This window comes from Schistocerca americana, chromosome X (genome assembly GCF_021461395.2).
Source record: "Schistocerca americana isolate TAMUIC-IGC-003095 chromosome X, iqSchAmer2.1, whole genome shotgun sequence".
NCBI classification, from domain to species: Eukaryota; Metazoa; Arthropoda; class Insecta; order Orthoptera; family Acrididae; genus Schistocerca; species Schistocerca americana.
In genome coordinates this window covers 119031285-119047289 of record NC_060130.1, presented here as the reverse complement: position 1 = coordinate 119047289, position 16005 = coordinate 119031285, and the positions used below count along the sequence as shown (strand labels likewise).

The 16005-nt window shown below is 46.3% G+C and overlaps 1 protein-coding gene across 1 annotated transcript in view; it reads left to right on the top strand.

Annotated features, from left to right (window-relative positions):
• The window catches only part of LOC124555329, a 36080-nt gene extending 21530 nt beyond the window's left edge, over positions 1-14550 (top strand). Inside the window, exon 4 of the mRNA XM_047129208.1 lies at positions 13932-14550. Coding sequence (XP_046985164.1) covers positions 13932-14065 — 134 coding nt within the window. The 3' untranslated portion in view covers positions 14066-14550. The remainder of the gene's footprint in view (positions 1-13931) is intronic.
• Positions 14551-16005: the final 1455 nt, after the last annotated feature.

Genomic DNA, 16005 nt, shown 5'->3' with positions numbered 1-16005 from the left:
CTTGCCCTTCGGTTCGAGTGGTATGTCCTTTCTGACACCTATTCGAGCGACCACTTCCCCTGTGTCGTTCGTCTCCTGCACCACACCCCATCCCCACGTCCTCCGAGCTGGAACATACCGAAAGCTGACTGGGGACTTTACTCCTCCCTGGTGACCTTTCCGGACCACGATTTTCTCATTTGTGACTGTCAGGTCGAATACCTCACGGCTGTTATCATCAATGCTGCCGAACGTTCCATTCCTCGTACTACCTCTTCTTCACATCGCATTTCCGTCCCCTGGTGGAATGAGGCTTGTAGAGACGCTATCCGTGCTTGACGACGTGCTTTACACACCTTTCGCCGCCATCCTACGTTGGCGAATTGTATTGGATACAAATGACTCCGAGCGCAATGCCGTAGAGTCATCAAAGACAGCAAAAAAACTTGTTGGGCCTCTTTCACCAGCTCCTTTAACAGTTTTACTCCCTCTTCTGTCGTCTGGGGTGGCCTGCGCCGGCTGTCGGGCATTAAGGCCCACTCCTCGGTACCTGGCCTGACTTCAGGTACTGAGGTCCTTGTTGATCCTGTGGATGTCTCCAACGCCTTCGGCCGCTTTTTCGCGGAGGTTTCAAGCTCCGCCCATTACCACCCTGCCTTCCTTCCCAGGAAAGAGGCAGAAGAGGCTCGGCGACCTTCCTTCCACTCGCTGAATCTGGAAAATTATAATGCCCCCTTTACTATGCGTGAACTCAAACGTGCACTTGCACTGTCCCGGTCCTCTGCTCCGGGGCCAGATGCCATTCACGTTCAGATGCTGGCCCACCTTTCTCCGGCAGGCAAAATCTTCCTTCTTCGTACCTACAATCGCGTCTGGACTGAAGGTCACGTCCCCATGCATTGGCGTGGCGCCGTCGTTGTTCCTATACCCAAACCCGGGAAGGATAGACACCTTCCTTCTAGTTGCCGCCCCATTTCTCTTACAAGCGCATGGTTAACGCTCGGTTAGTTTGGATTCTTGAATCTCGACGGCTACTTACCAATGTTCAATGCAGCTTTCGTTGCCGCCACTCCGCTGTTGACCACCTTGTGACCCTGTCGACATTCATCATGAACAACTTTTTGCGAAAGCGCCAGACGGTAGCCGTGTTCTTCGATTTGGAGAAGGCTTATGATACCTGTTGGAGAGGAGGTATCCTCCGCACTATGCGCAGGTGGGGTCTACGCGGTCGCCTGCCCCTTTTTATTGATTCCTTTTTGACAGATCGCAAGTTTAGGGTACGTATGGGTTCCGTATTGTCCGACGTCTTCCTCCAGGAGAACGAAGCGCCTTAGGGCTCCGTCTTGAGCGTAGCCCTTTTTGTCATAGCGATCAATCCAATTATGGATTACATTCCACCTAATGTCTCAGGCTCTCTTTTTGTCGATGACTTCGCGATCTACTGCAGTGCCCAGAGAACATGCCTCCTGGAGCGCTGCCTTCAGCGTTGTCTAGACAGCCTATACTCATGGAGTGTGGCAAATGGCTTCCGGTTCTCTGAAGAGAAGACGGTTTGCATCAACTTTTGGCGATATAAAGCGTTCCTTCCGCCATCCTTACATCTCGGTCCCGTTGTTCTCCCATTCGTGGAAACAACTAAGTTTCTAGGGCTCACACTGGACAGGAAACTTTGTTGGTCTCCGCACGTCTCTTATTTGGCTGCCCGTTGTACACGTTCCCTTAATGTCCTCAGAGTTCTTAGTGGTTCATCTTGGGGAGCGGATCGCACTGTCCTGCTTCGCTTGTATCGGTCCATAGTCCGTTCAAAGCTGGATTATGGGAGCCTCGTCTGCTCGGCCATCCCTCTTACGCCGTCTCAACTCCATCCACCATTGGGGGTTACGTCTTGCGACCGGAGCATTCTACACTAGTCCCGTCGAGAGTCTTTATGCTGAAGCTGCCGAATTACCATTGACCTACCAGCGCGACGTACTGCTTTGTCGGTATGCCTGCCAGCTGTTGTCAATGCCCGACCACCCCTCTTATCAGTCCTTCTTCGCCGATTCTCTCGACCATCGGTATGGGTTGTATGTGTCTGCCCTGCTGCCCCCTGGAGTCCGCTTTCGTCGCCTGCTTCGACACTTGGATTTTGCCCTCACTACCACCTTCAGAGAGGGTGAGAGCCCGACACCACCGTGGCTCCAGGCTCCGGTTCATATTTATCTCGACCTCAGCTCGCTCCCGATGGAGGGTACTCCGGCTGCAGTGTATTGCTCATGGTTTGTCGAACTTCGTGCGCGACTTGCCAGTCACACCTTTATTTACACTGATGGCTCCAAAACTGACGATGGTATCGGCTGTGCCTTTGTCGTCGGGGCCGGCACCTTTAAATACTGGCTCCTCGACCAGTGTTCCAGCTTTACGGCCGAGCTTTTTGCTCTCCATCAGGCCGTTCAGTATGCCCGCCGCCACCGCCACTCATCGTATGTACTCTGCTCTGATTCACTCAGTGCTCTTCAGAGTCTTGGAGCTCCATATCCGGTCCATCCCTTGGTGCAACGGATCCAGCAGTCCCTCCATTCTTCTGCTGCTAATGGCTCTCCTGTCAGCTTTCTGTGGGTTCCCAGCCATGTAGGAGTGCCTGGGAATGAGGCTGCTGATGCTGCAGTCCTCCTGCCTCGGCCAGCCTCCCATTCCATTGTGTCCCGTCATCTGACGTTAGTGGGGTTGTTTGTAGGAGGCTTGTGTCTTTGTGGTGGGATACTTGGTCATCACTTCAAGGAAACAAGCTCCGGGCAGTAAAACCGTTCCCAACTGCTTGGACAACCTCCTCCCGTCCATCTCGGCGAGAAGAGGTCCTTCTGACCAGGTTGCGAATTGGGCATTGCTGGTTTAGCCACCGCTACCTGCTCGCCGGTGACCCAGCCCCGCAGTGCCCTTGTAGTCATGCATTAATAGTGCGCCATGTTTTATTGTCGTGTCCCCGTTTTAGTCAATCTCGTGTTGTCCTGTCTCTACCATCTACTTTACAGGATATTTTAGCTGATGACGCTCGAGCAGCTGCTCATGTTCTTCGTTTCATTACTTTGACTGGCTTGTCCAAAGACATCTAACGCCTTCACTTATTTTATCTGCATCTTTGTAAGAACTTTCTGGTGCCCCCCCCCCCTTGAGTTTTACTAGATTCTATTTGCTCTAACAATTGTGACTGGGCGCTAATGACCTCAGTAGTTGAGCGCCCTTAAACCCAAAAAAAAAAAAAAAAAAAAAAAAAAAAAAAAAAAAAAAAAAAAAAAAAAAAAAAAAGAAAAGAAAAAACAGTGCACAGAACAGGCAAAAGTGGTTGCATTTAGGTTACTGGAGATAAATAGTAACATTAGAGCCCTGAAAACTGCAGACGCTCTGGGCAGCTGTCCCAGGGGAGAAGTTTCACTTCAGAGAATTAACTGGTAACTCCATCCACAGCCTAGCTGCTGTTGTAAGGCGTCACTGTAGATGATGCCCATGGAAAGGCACATCCTAGTAGAGGCAGCAAGCTTGATACTTGCTCCTGAGAACTACAACATCAGTGGATTTACACAGGTTAGAGTGCTACTACAGCAGTCCCCACCCACAGGAGGATGGAAGGCAGGACCAAGTGACATAAAACACTGTTGTTGTTGGCCATAATAGGCATGGCAGTGATGTTTATCTTTCAGCAGAACACTTTTGATACCAAACTTGGAGTTAGTTAATGTAAAATCCAGAAGCACCCCTACCTACTGAGTATGAGAAGGGAGGAATCTAAATGTGATGGGCTAGGGGTGCCCTGGAGGTGCAGAGAGATTTGCCGGATTGACCAAAGCTTGTTAAGTGCCAGTGGATTGGTGAGTCGATTATAGGAAGGGAGAAATCGTGTGCCACTGTGATTCTTTAAAAACCCACGTTTTTGTATTCAGAGGAGTTCTCGGTCAGATCGCTGAGGCACAGACTCAGTGTCGCTCGTGGCCAGCCTCGGTAAGCTCCAACATGTCTGTTTTCCTCACTCAGAGTGCTGCCCTCAAGTTTGTACTTAACATGCTACTAGTGTTCACTATGTCTGTTAGCACCTGCCCCCATGGCTTCAGACACTGACTTCTGTTGTGCAACATTAGGAAAAAATCTTTGCAATTAGCCTTCATTGTATTAGTTAGTCTGATTGAAAATAAATAGTGTTAGTCAGACCCCTGAATTCCATGTCTCCTAATGCAAGCATCCTGTCGAGTCCAAGAATTTGCATCTCTTTCAGGTACCCTGTGACATTGTTTGGCGCTGATCCAAGTCATCAACCTGCCTTCATTGATAATTTGTCTTTCTGCATTTGTTCCTCACTGCCGGAAATTGCAGACTACTCACAAACTCCCAAACTTCCCTGTATCCTGTGTCAGGACATGACACATTTCAGAAGTGCAATTGTCTTATCACTTGTGCAGAGCAGTAGACACATTTCGTTTTTAAATTTCTAAATTGGAGTGTTATGTCATGAGCCACATTTAGTCAACATTTTCAGATATTTGAAATATATGGCTCATTTCCTTATTCAAGGTTCACAGCTATTGAAAGAGCAATGAAAATTCTCAGTTTTCCATACAGTACACATCTTTTTTATATTACCCTCCTTCAGATTGTAAGCATTAGTGCAGCCTTGTAGTAAAGTGACTCCAGTATACTGTCTTGGGCAGTTTGTTGTGGGCACTTTGGAGGGATGTTTCCAGGAACTCAAAGTTTATATACACAGAAGGTTTATTTTTGTTTTAGAAAGTGAGAGAAACTGAATTGTGTAGTGCCAGATTTGCTATGTAAGGTGCCTTCATGACTCCTCAAAAAGTAACTGAAATTGTTTGCTCACATTTTATGTTTTTATTTGCCTAGTTGGTTATCTTGTCCTGTATAAGTACACTGCATAATGGAATTAAAGGATCACATTTTGGAAACTCCGTAGTCATTTCCCACTGCGGTGATAAGTTTGAAATTAAGCTCACAAGTGCCTACAATGCCTCTGTAATGATGCAAAAGCATGGCACCCTGCGACATCACCCTCTGACTCAGCAAGGCTTCGGGCAGCAAGATGTTGACTCGTGTGAAAAATAAGTCAAGTTCAGAAGTTCATGTGAGGTGCAAGGTTGGTTAATGACTTTACATTGGCACCAAATTTCACCACAATTGCTCCCAGTGCCGCCATGGACATGTTACAGGATGGTAAGATAGTCGCACCCCCTCTTACCCACATTTCACCCCTTATTTTGATGTCTCCATTATAGAGATTAGAAAGATGAAACCCAGCGTTGAAATCGTGTAGTTTTCTTACGTGTGGTCAAGAAAAATATTTCAGACACACTTCTGCTCAGTATCTATACATAAAGCCTGAGGGTGGCAAAGGACAATGTAACTACCAATGTAACTCCTTGAGGTGTAGATTCCCACACATTTTGCGATCAAAAATGGCAGTTCAAAGTGCGTTGAGCAGCAGGATAATATTCTTGACAAACTTTGACATTGCTGACACCTCACGGATTAAGCTTTTTCAGCTCTCCTGGTCTGTGCCCTCCTATGGCATGATCATGATGTGACACTGACACATGCATGAATAAAATGATGAAGTGTCTCTCTAAGGCCTGCCCCCCCCTCCCTCCAGTTCAGCAACATGCTGCTCCCACCCCCCCCCCCTCTCCCCCTGTTGTTGAGCACTTTAAAATGATGTACCTGCACAGAGAAAACCTATGACGAGCAACCTAGATGCCTGCAGGTAGGCAACCACATGACACCTCCCTATATTGGCAGGCCTACTAGCAGGCAGCTAGGAACTGCCGTGGGTTATCTGTGTGGAGATACATTTTTAAAGTGCTCAACGTAATGTAGGCAGGTGCCACTGAGAGTATTGTCGAACTGGAGGACCCTCAGAGGGACACATGTGTCAATTTAGCACCCCTCTGTGATAATGCCACAGGAGTGTGTAAAACAGGAGGGCTGGAAAAGCATAAGCATCCCTTGTTACTTTCGATCACATTCAAATTACATTGAATTTTTGAATGGTCTGTTGTGGTTTCACACTGTGTACCCCAGAGAAAAAACTGGAATCACACTGTACTCCAAAGGGGTGCAATCGTGTTCAGTGGTGTTGGTAGCTCACAATGTCCTTAGAAGAGAGTTGAAGCATCCGTAGGGTGACAGCAGTGTCAGAGATCGCCAATAATGTTGTCCTGTTGCTCATTACACTGTGAACTGTCATTTTTGACTGCAAAATGCGTTGTAATCAATGCGTCAAGGTAAGAGATGGTTTCATTGACACCTATCATGCCATCCCATGAGGCCTTTTTGTGTCATTCTGTAAAGTATTTAAATGAAGAAAAAAAAAAGAAACTGTTTATTTGACCTGTCCAAAACGTTTTAGTGTGTTACTACTTTATTCCATTATATTACTGTATTTTTTTTAAAAATAAATTATAATCTGCTGCATTAGATACACCATTAGAATATGTTTGTCTCATATCGAACTACTATGAAACACACATTTAAATCAGTGTGCGCACACATTCTTCCATTTTGGGATAAAGTATTGCAGCTATGGTGTAGGATTTGATATGGGACCCAATAACATTCCACGGTATTACACAGCGGTTTTTTTCCCCCTAGGTGATGTTAATGCTACTATCCAGTGCATTTTTACACAACTTAAATTGTAGTACTGTAGTACTTACGTTTCTAGACTGTAAAAATCAGAACTTCACAGTGTCGTCGTAACTGCCGTATGCTTCATATCTGCCATGCAGCGAGCTACATTAATTTAAGTATTAACTGTATTTTTCTTACTTGTCATTACTTTTTCCGTGTGTTTTTGCTTTTAGGAAGCTTTAATTTTCGAGTACTAGTAATAGTGTTCCATAGATTTCGTGTTTGTTTTGAATACAGTCCCTTTAGTCAGCTGTAGTGTCAGTAGTGCTAGCGTTTGTTTTGAATACAGTCGAGAGACAGGTAGTGCTTATTTTCATTGTTTTCAACTAGAAGTGTCTAGTAACAGTTTAGTCAGCTATCAGCCGCCTTCAGCGAATTAACAGTCTAGTTAAAAGTTGATTAACTCTCTACAGTAAATTCATTTCTTAGGATGGATAGGATGTGTGACTGCTGTGTACGGACGCAGGAGGAGCTGGCCACTGTTCGCGAACAGCTGAACGTGTTGATGGCCGCGGTCAGCTGTCTTCAGGCTGCTGCCTCGGAGTGTAGCGGCAGTGGGGAGTCTGGTGCGTCGCATGGTACACCTCAGGTGTTACATGCTTCGCCCTCGGTCCCTGCTGTCAAGACATCTTTGTGCGTACCGGGTGCGGTTGGGCCACCCTCTCCCCAAGGGGAGTGGCGGGTTCAGTGGCGTTCGCGGCGCACGAGGCGGTTGGGTCAATGTGGAGGTTGGCCGTGTGGCATCGCCTGCTCAGCCTGTGAGTGGACATGTGGCCACTTCTTCAGCAAGGGCCGTGCAGGCACACGGGGGGAGGGGTTTATTAGTGATTGGGAGTATCAACATTAGGCGGGTGATGGAGCCCCTTAGGGAGATAGTGGAAAGGTCGGGGAAGGAGGCCAGTGTTTACTCTGTCTGCTTGCCGGGGGGTCTCATCCGAGATGTGGAGGAGGCCCTGCCGGCGGCGATAGAGAGCACTTGGTGCACCTGACTGCAAGTTGTTGCTCATGTTGGCACCAATGACTTCTGCAGTCTGGGTTCAGAGGTCATCCTCAGTTCAGACAGGCGGTTGGCGGAGTTGGTGAAGGCGGAAAGCCTCGCTCGCAGGGTGGAATCAGAGCTAACTATTTGCAGTATCGTTCCTAGAACCGATCGCGGTCCTCTGGTTTGGAGTCGAGTGGAAGGCTTAAACCAGAGGCTCAGACGATTCTGTGGAGATCTGGGGTGCAAATTTCTCGACCTCCGCTATCGGGTGGAGAAATGTAGGGTCCCCCTGAATAGGTCAGGTGTGCACTACACGCAGGAAGCGGCTACAAGGGTAGCGGAGTACATGTGGAGTGCACATGTGGGTTTTTTAGGTTAGAGAATTCCCTCCCTAGGCCCGACAAGACACCTCCTGAGACGTGACAAGGTAGTACTAGGCAAAACGCAACAGGGAATAACAATATGAATCTGCTAATAGTAAACTGCAGGAGCGTCTATAGAAAGGTCCCAGAACTGCTCTCATTAATAAACGGTCACAATGCCCAAATAGTACTAGGGACAGAAAGTTGGCTGAAACCAGATGTAAACAGCAATGAAATTCTAAACTCAGATTGGAATGTATACCGCAAGGACAGGCTGGACAGTGAAGGGGGAGGCGTGTTTATAGCGATAAAATGTATAATTGTATCAAAGGAAATTGGCGGAGATCCGAAATGTGAAATAATTTGGGTGAAGGTCACGGTTACAGCAGGCTCAAACATGGTAATTGGATGTCTCTATAGGCCCTCTGGCTCAGCAGCTCTTGTGGCAAAGCACCTGAAGGAAAATTTGGAAAATATTTCGAGTAGATTTCCCAACCATGTTATAGTTGTGGGTGGGATTTTAATTTGCTGGATATAGACTGGGAGACTCAAAAGTTTATAACGGGTGGCAGGGACAAAGAATCCAGTGAAATCTTTTTAAGTGCATTATCTGATAACTATCTTGAGCACTTAAATAGAGAACCAACTCATGGCGATAACATATTAGACCTTCTGGTGACAAACAGACCCGAACTATTTGAAACAGTTAATGCAGAACAGGGAATTAGCGATCATAAAGCGGTTACTACATCAATGATTTCAGCCGTAAATAGAAGTATTAAAAAAGGCAGGAAGATTTTTCTGTTTAGCAAAATTGACAAAAAGCAGATTTCAGAGTACCTGATGGCTCAACACAAAAGTTTTGTCTCAAGTACAGATATTGTTGAGGATCAGTCGACAAAGTTCAAAACCATCATACAATATGCATTAGATGAGTATGTTCCAAGCAAGATCGTAAGAGATGGAAAAGAGCCCCTGTGGTACAACAACCGAGTTAGAAAACTGCTGCGGAAGCAAAGGGAACTTCACAGCAAACATAAACATAGCCAAAGCCCTGCAGACAAACACAAATTACACGAAATGAAATGTAATGTGAGGAGGGCTATGTGAGAGGCGTTCAATGAATTTGAAAGTAAAGTTCTATGTACTGACTTGGCAGAAAACCATAAGAAATTTTGGTCTTATGTCAAAGCGGTAGCTGGATCAAAACAAAATGTCCAGACACTCTGTGACCAAAATGGTACTGAAACAGAGGATGACAGATAAAGGCTGAAATACTAAATGTCTTTTTCCAAAGCTGTTTCACAGAGGAAGACTGCACTGTAGTTCCCTCTCTAGATTGTCGCACAGATGACAAGATGGTAGACATCGAAATAAACGACAAAGGGATAGAGAAACAATTAAAATCGCTCAAAAGAGGAAAGGCCGCTGGACCTGATGAGATAAGAGTTCGATTTTACACAGAGTATGCGAAGGAACTTGCCCCCCTTCTTGCAGCGGTGTACCGTAGGTCTCTAGAAGAGCGTAGCGTTCCAAAGGATTGGAAAAGGGCACAGGTCATCCCCATTTTTAAGAAGGGACGTCGAACAGATGTGCAGAACTATAGACCTATATCTCTAATGTCGATCAGTTGTAGAATTTTGGAACACATATTATGCTCGAGTACAATGACTTTTCTGGAGACTAGAAATCTACTCTGTAGGAATCAGCATGGAATTCGAAAAAGACGATCGTGTGAAATCTAGCTCGAGCTATTCGTCCATGAGACTCAGAGGGCCATAGACACAGGTTCCCAAGTAGATGCCGTGTTTCTTGACTTCTGCAAGGCGTTAGATACAGTTCCCCACAGTCATCTAATGAACAAAATAAGAGCATATGGACTATCAGACCAATTGTGTGATTGGATTGAAGAGTTCCTAGATAACAGAACACAGTATGTCATTCTCAATGGAGAGAAGTCTTCCGAAGTAAGAGTGATTTCAGGTGTGCCGCAGGGGAGTGTCGTAGGACCGTTGATATTCACAATATACATAAATGACCTTGTGGATGACATCGGAAGTTCACTGAGGCTTTTTGCGGATGATGCTGTGGTATATCAAGAGGTTGTAACAAAGGAAAATTGTACTGAAATGCAGGAGGATCTGCAGCGAATTGACGCATGGTGCAGGGAATGGCAATTGAATCTCAATGTAGACAAGTGAAATGTGCTGCGAATACATAGAAAGAAAGATCCTTTATCATTTAGCTACAATATAGGAGGTCAGCAATTGGAGGCAGTTAATTCCATAAATTATCAGGGAGTAGGCATTAGGAGTGATTTAAAATGGAATGATCATAGAAAGTTGATTGGCGGTAAAGCAGGTGCCAGACTGAGATTCATTGGAAGAGTCCTAAGGAAAACAAAGGAAGTAGGTTACAGTACACTTGTTCGCCCACTGCTTGAATATTTCTCACCAGTGTGGGGTCAGTACCAGGTAGGGTTGATAGAGGAGATAGAGAAGATCCAACGGAGAGCAGCGCGCTTCGTTACAGGATCATTTGGTTATCGCAGAAGCGTTACGGAGATGATAGATAAACTCCAGTGGAAAACTTTGCAGGAGAGACACTCCATAGCTTGGTATGGGCTTTTGTTGAAGTTTCGAGACCATTCCTTTACTGAGGAGTCAAGCAGTATATTGCTCCCTCCTACGTATATCTCGCGAAGCGACCATGAGGATAAAATCAGAGAAATTAGAGCCCACACAGAGGCATACTGACAATCTTTCTTTCCACGAACAATACGAGACTGGAACAGAAGGGAGAACCAATAGAGGTACTCAAAGTACCCTCCATCACACACTGCCAGGTGGCTTGCGGAGTATGGATGTGGATGTCTATGTAGATAAGCGTAGAGTATAAGGAAAAGCCAGTGACATCTTAAAAATTTGTTTGTGCCTGTAGATTGATTAGAATTAGAGTTTGAAATGGAAATCGTATGTTATAAACCAACTTCTTTTGTATTATTTGTGACTTGATTTTGATGAGGAAAGTTTGCCTTGCATACTTGCACTCAGTAAACAATTCTGCAAAAATAATTTAAAGCATTTGACACCATATTAACAAATAATTCATTCCTCAATAATGTGTAGTAAGAATATAATTGGGAATCGCGTCAAAAATATTTACACAAAGTTATAGGTTACTACGCACACTAACAACTGCCTTTCAGTACTTTCAAAAAATTGTTTCTAAATGACAGCACTTCAGCTACATAGTTACATATAGGGATTTCTGTTATACACTATTCAGAGACACATGCTTCCAGCTGTGGTAGGATCATACAGTTGAGACACTAAGTGGTAGACAGGCACATAAATAAGATTGGACTTGTAGCTATGGTTTCAGAAAATGTGCTGCAAAGAGAAGGGAGGGCAATAGCTAGGATAGGAAGAGACTGCTAAGGAATAGGATACGATGTGTGAACAGTGTGCTCACTCAAGTGCAGGCAGGAGAAATCTCATTTGGTACAAGATAAAATGAAAAGAGGAGTACTACTTCGGTAGTAGTACATGAAAAATTAATCTTACATCCAACAAATGTGATAGGACCACTCAGAAGCTCTTCTTGAACAACATTATTAGGAACAAAACCGAAAGTGTCCATGGTTTTATATACTAGCATCCTTTGCCTCCTGTAGTATCTTCTGCGACGGTAAGGCATGGCTGTGTGCTTCGTGCGGCTGCCTCGAGTCGAATGAGCATGGTGCTGCCTCAAGACACAGTTATCAAGCAACATGACATCAGAACTTCCTGCCACCACGCATGAGCACAGCGCCAGCGCGCCTTATCAGTCCCGATTGCGCAACCGGAAGCTGAGTTTTCCAGCAACACGTGCCTAGTAATACTAGGGCCCGTGTTGCCCGGCAGCCTCGTGAAGCGACTAAGTCCCGCTCAAGGTCACCCGCCATAGACGGTGGTATACAGTATATGCACACAGCCATTGAAGGGAAGGCCACAGAGGAGGGAAGGCCACAGAGAGAACACTGTGGATGTAGGTTAATGGATAGGTGTATCAAATTAGACTGGGGGGGGGGGACAATTCTCATTTATACGGTTCAGAAAAGCTGGTGTTGGGAGAATCCATATGCTGCCATTGGGTGGTCAACTTTACTTTTGGTCAAAATTTGGTAGGGGTCATTCATTCAGGCACACAGCTAGTTGATAATCATACCCAAATTAAAGGCTGCACAGAAGTTGCAGCAAAGTTGATATACACACCTGGAAATGGAAAAAAGAACGCATTGACACCGGTGTGTCAGACCCACCATACTTGCTCCGGACACTGCGAGAGGGCTGTACAAGCAATGATCACACGCACGGCACAGCGGACACACCAGGAACCGCGGTGTTGGCCGTCGAATGGCGCTAGCTGCGCAGCATTTGCGCACCGCCGCCGTCAGTGTCAGCCAGTTTGCCGTGGCATACGGAGCTCCATCGCAGTCTTTAACACTGGTAGCATGCCGCGACAGCGTGGACGTGAACCGTATGTGCAGTTGACAGACTTTGAGCGAGGGCGTATAGTGGGCATGCGGGAGGCCGGGTGGACGTACCGCCGAATTGCTCAACACGTGGGGCGTGAGGTCTCCACAGTACATCGATGTTGTCGCCAGTGGTCGGCGGAAGGTGCACATGCCCGTCGACCTGGGACCGGACCGCAGCGACGCACGGATGCACGCCAAGACCGTAGGATCCTACGCAGTCCCGTAGGGGACCGCACCGCCACTTCCCAGCAAATTAGGGACACTGTTGCTCCTGGGGTATCGGCGAGGACCATTCGCAACCGTCTCCATGAAGCTGGGCTACGGTCCCGCACACTGTTCGGCCGTCTTCCGCTCACGCCCCAACATCGTGCAGCCCGCCTCCAGTGGTGTCGCGACAGGCGTGAATGGAGGGACGAATGGAGACGTGTCGTCTTCAGCGATGAGAGTCGCTTCTGCCTTGGTGCCAATGATGGTCGTATGCGTGTTTGGCGCCGTGCAGGTGAGCGCCACAATCAGGACTGCATACGACCGAGGCACACAGGGCCAGCACCCGGCATCATGGTGTGGGAAGCGATCTCCTACACTGGCCGTACACCACTGGTGATCGTCGAGGGGACACTGAATAGTGCACGGTACATCCAAACCGTCATCGAACCCATCGTTCTACCATTCCTAGACTGGCAAGGGAACTTGCTGTTCCAACAGGACAATGCACATCCGCATGTATCCCGTGCCACCCAACGTGCTCTAGAAGGTGTAAGTCAACTACCCTGGCCAGCAAGATCTCCAGATCTGTCCCCCATTGAGCATGTTTGGGACTGGATGAAGCGTCGTCTCACGCGGTCTGCACGTCCAGCACGAGCGCTGGTCCAACTGAGGCGCCAGGTGGAAATGGCATGGCAAGCCGTTCCACAGGATTACATCCAGCATCTCTACGATCGTCTCCATGGGAGAATAGCAGCCTGCATTGCTGCGAAAGGTGGATATACACTGTACTAGTGCTGACATTGTGCATGCTCTGTTGCCTGTGTCTATGTGCCTGTGGTTCTGTCAGTGTGATCATGTGATGTATCTGACCCCAGGAATGTGTCAATAAAGTTTCCCCTTCCTGGGACAATGAATTCACGGTGTTCTTATTTCAATTTCCAGGAGTGTATTATGCGACTTCTTTCATGGGTAGCCCTGTCTGGGGTGGGACTGAAGTAGGTTGTGTTTGGCAGGTGCCCGAGTTCTGTCACTACCCTGTTGCCCACCCTCACCCATTCTGCCATCTTCTGGTGCTCTCTCTTAGCCCATCACTTTATAACGTATAAATATGAGGAGAAACATTTCTTGCTCGAGCCTGAAGCTTTATTATTTTGTCATGTGGCAGTGAGTGGGTTGTGTTAAAAAATACTGTCTGTAAAAACCTTTGTTTTAGGATTGACACTTCTTGGACTTTTGATGCTGCCAAGGAGACTACTGGACTCACCACCTGTTACTGAAGATGAAAACGTAGAGCTCCTAAAACAAGCTACAGCTTTCAAAAGACGTCGACCAAAGAAGAACAACTAAGAGAAGAATATGTGCCACTTGTGATTGAATTCCATTTATACCACTGGCCTGTATTAAATGTGTGATGGAACAAGCTGTTATCATTGAAAAAGCATTGTGTTCACTACTTGGATTTTATGATAACCTTAGAGAAGATTCCAAAGACTGGTAGCAGTGTTCTTCGAGACATTTAATAGTGTGCAGTATTATTTTTACAGAATTTGGTACCTAATTTCACATGTGTTTCACATGAGGCTACCTTCATGAGGGGTATGTACTGAAAATATAGCCAAAATAAAGACCTTCCTTTATTGCAGAGGTTTTTGAAGCACTGCAATGGTGATGCAGTGTGATAATATTCTAGTCACTAATTTATTACTGAAGTGGTATATTTAGTGTTATGTGTAGGCATAGGTTTTATGTACTGAATGCTATTACTTACAAAAATTATGAAACATTTATACTGCTATTTCTTTATGTTAAATAAAGAAAAATTAAAACTGGTATCCAAGCCTGAAAAAAAAAAAAAAAAAAAAAATGATTGGAGATTAGATTCCATCTTCATTCCATAGATCCATAAATGGGATGGTTCTTATGGGTGTGTAACAATTCAGAAAATACAACATAAAAAACATGAAACATTTGCATATAATACTCACTGTCCTGATCATTTGTCAGGAGATTGACAAAGTAGGTGAGTACATTACAGTAAACTGCAACTGCTTATATTTACAGCATTAATACACTGTCAGAATGAAACATAGTTATGCAATTTGATAAATTTTTCATATACAAAAACCTACACACACATACATACACACACACACACACACACACACACACACACACACACACACACACACACTCTCTCTCTCTCTCTCTCTCTCTCTCTCTCTCTCTCTCTACTGCATGACTGTACACACTGGCTACTGAAGCCACACTGCAAGCAACAGCAGTGCATGATGGGAGTGGCAACTGGGTGGGGGTAAGGAGAAGGCTGGGGTGGGGAGGGACAGGGATCGTAGGAGAGGGGCTAGGGCAGCTAGGTGCAGTCAGGAGGTTAGGCGGAGGGCAGGGGATAGGTGGAGGAAGGGGGGGGGGGGGAGGGGGGTTAGCGAAAAGGAGTGAAGTAAAAAGACTGGGTGCGTTGGTGAAATGAAGGCTGTGTAGTGCTGGAATGTGAACAGGGAAGGGGCTGGATGGATGAGGACGATGACTAATGAAGGTAGAGGTCAGGAGGGTTACAGGAACATAGGATATACTGCAGGGAGATTTCCCACCTGTGCAGTTCAGAAAAGCTGGTGTTGGTGGGAAGGTTCCATATAGCACAGGCAGTGAAGGAAGTCATTCAAATGAAGGATGCCGTGTTGGGCATTGATTTCAGCAACAGGATAATCCACTTGTTTCTTGGCCACAGACTGTCAGTGGCCATTCCTGCAGACAGACAGCTTGTTGGTTGTCATGCCCACATAGAATGCAGCACCGTGGATACAGCTTAGCTTGTAGATCACATGACTGGTTTCACAGGTAGCCCAGTCTTTTATGGGACAGGGAATGTTGGTGACTGGACTGTAGTAGGTTGTGATGGGAGGATGTATGGTACAGGTCTTGCATCTTAAGTCTATTACAGGGATATGAACCATGAGGTAAGGGATTGGGAGCAGGGGATGTGTAGGGATGGGAGAGTATATTGTGTAGGTTCGGTGGACAGTCGAATACCACAGTGGGAGGGGGTGGGAAGGATAGTAAGCAGGACATTTCTCATTTCAGGGCACAACGAGAAGTAGTCGAAACCCTGGTGGAGAATGTAATTCATTTGCTCCAGTCCTGGGTGGTACTGAGTTATGAGAGGAATGGTCCTCTGTGGACATACGGTGAGACTTTGGGAGGTGGAAAGATAAGACAAGGGAGATTTGTTTTTTTTACAAGGTTGGGAGGATAATTACAGTCTGTGAAGGCTG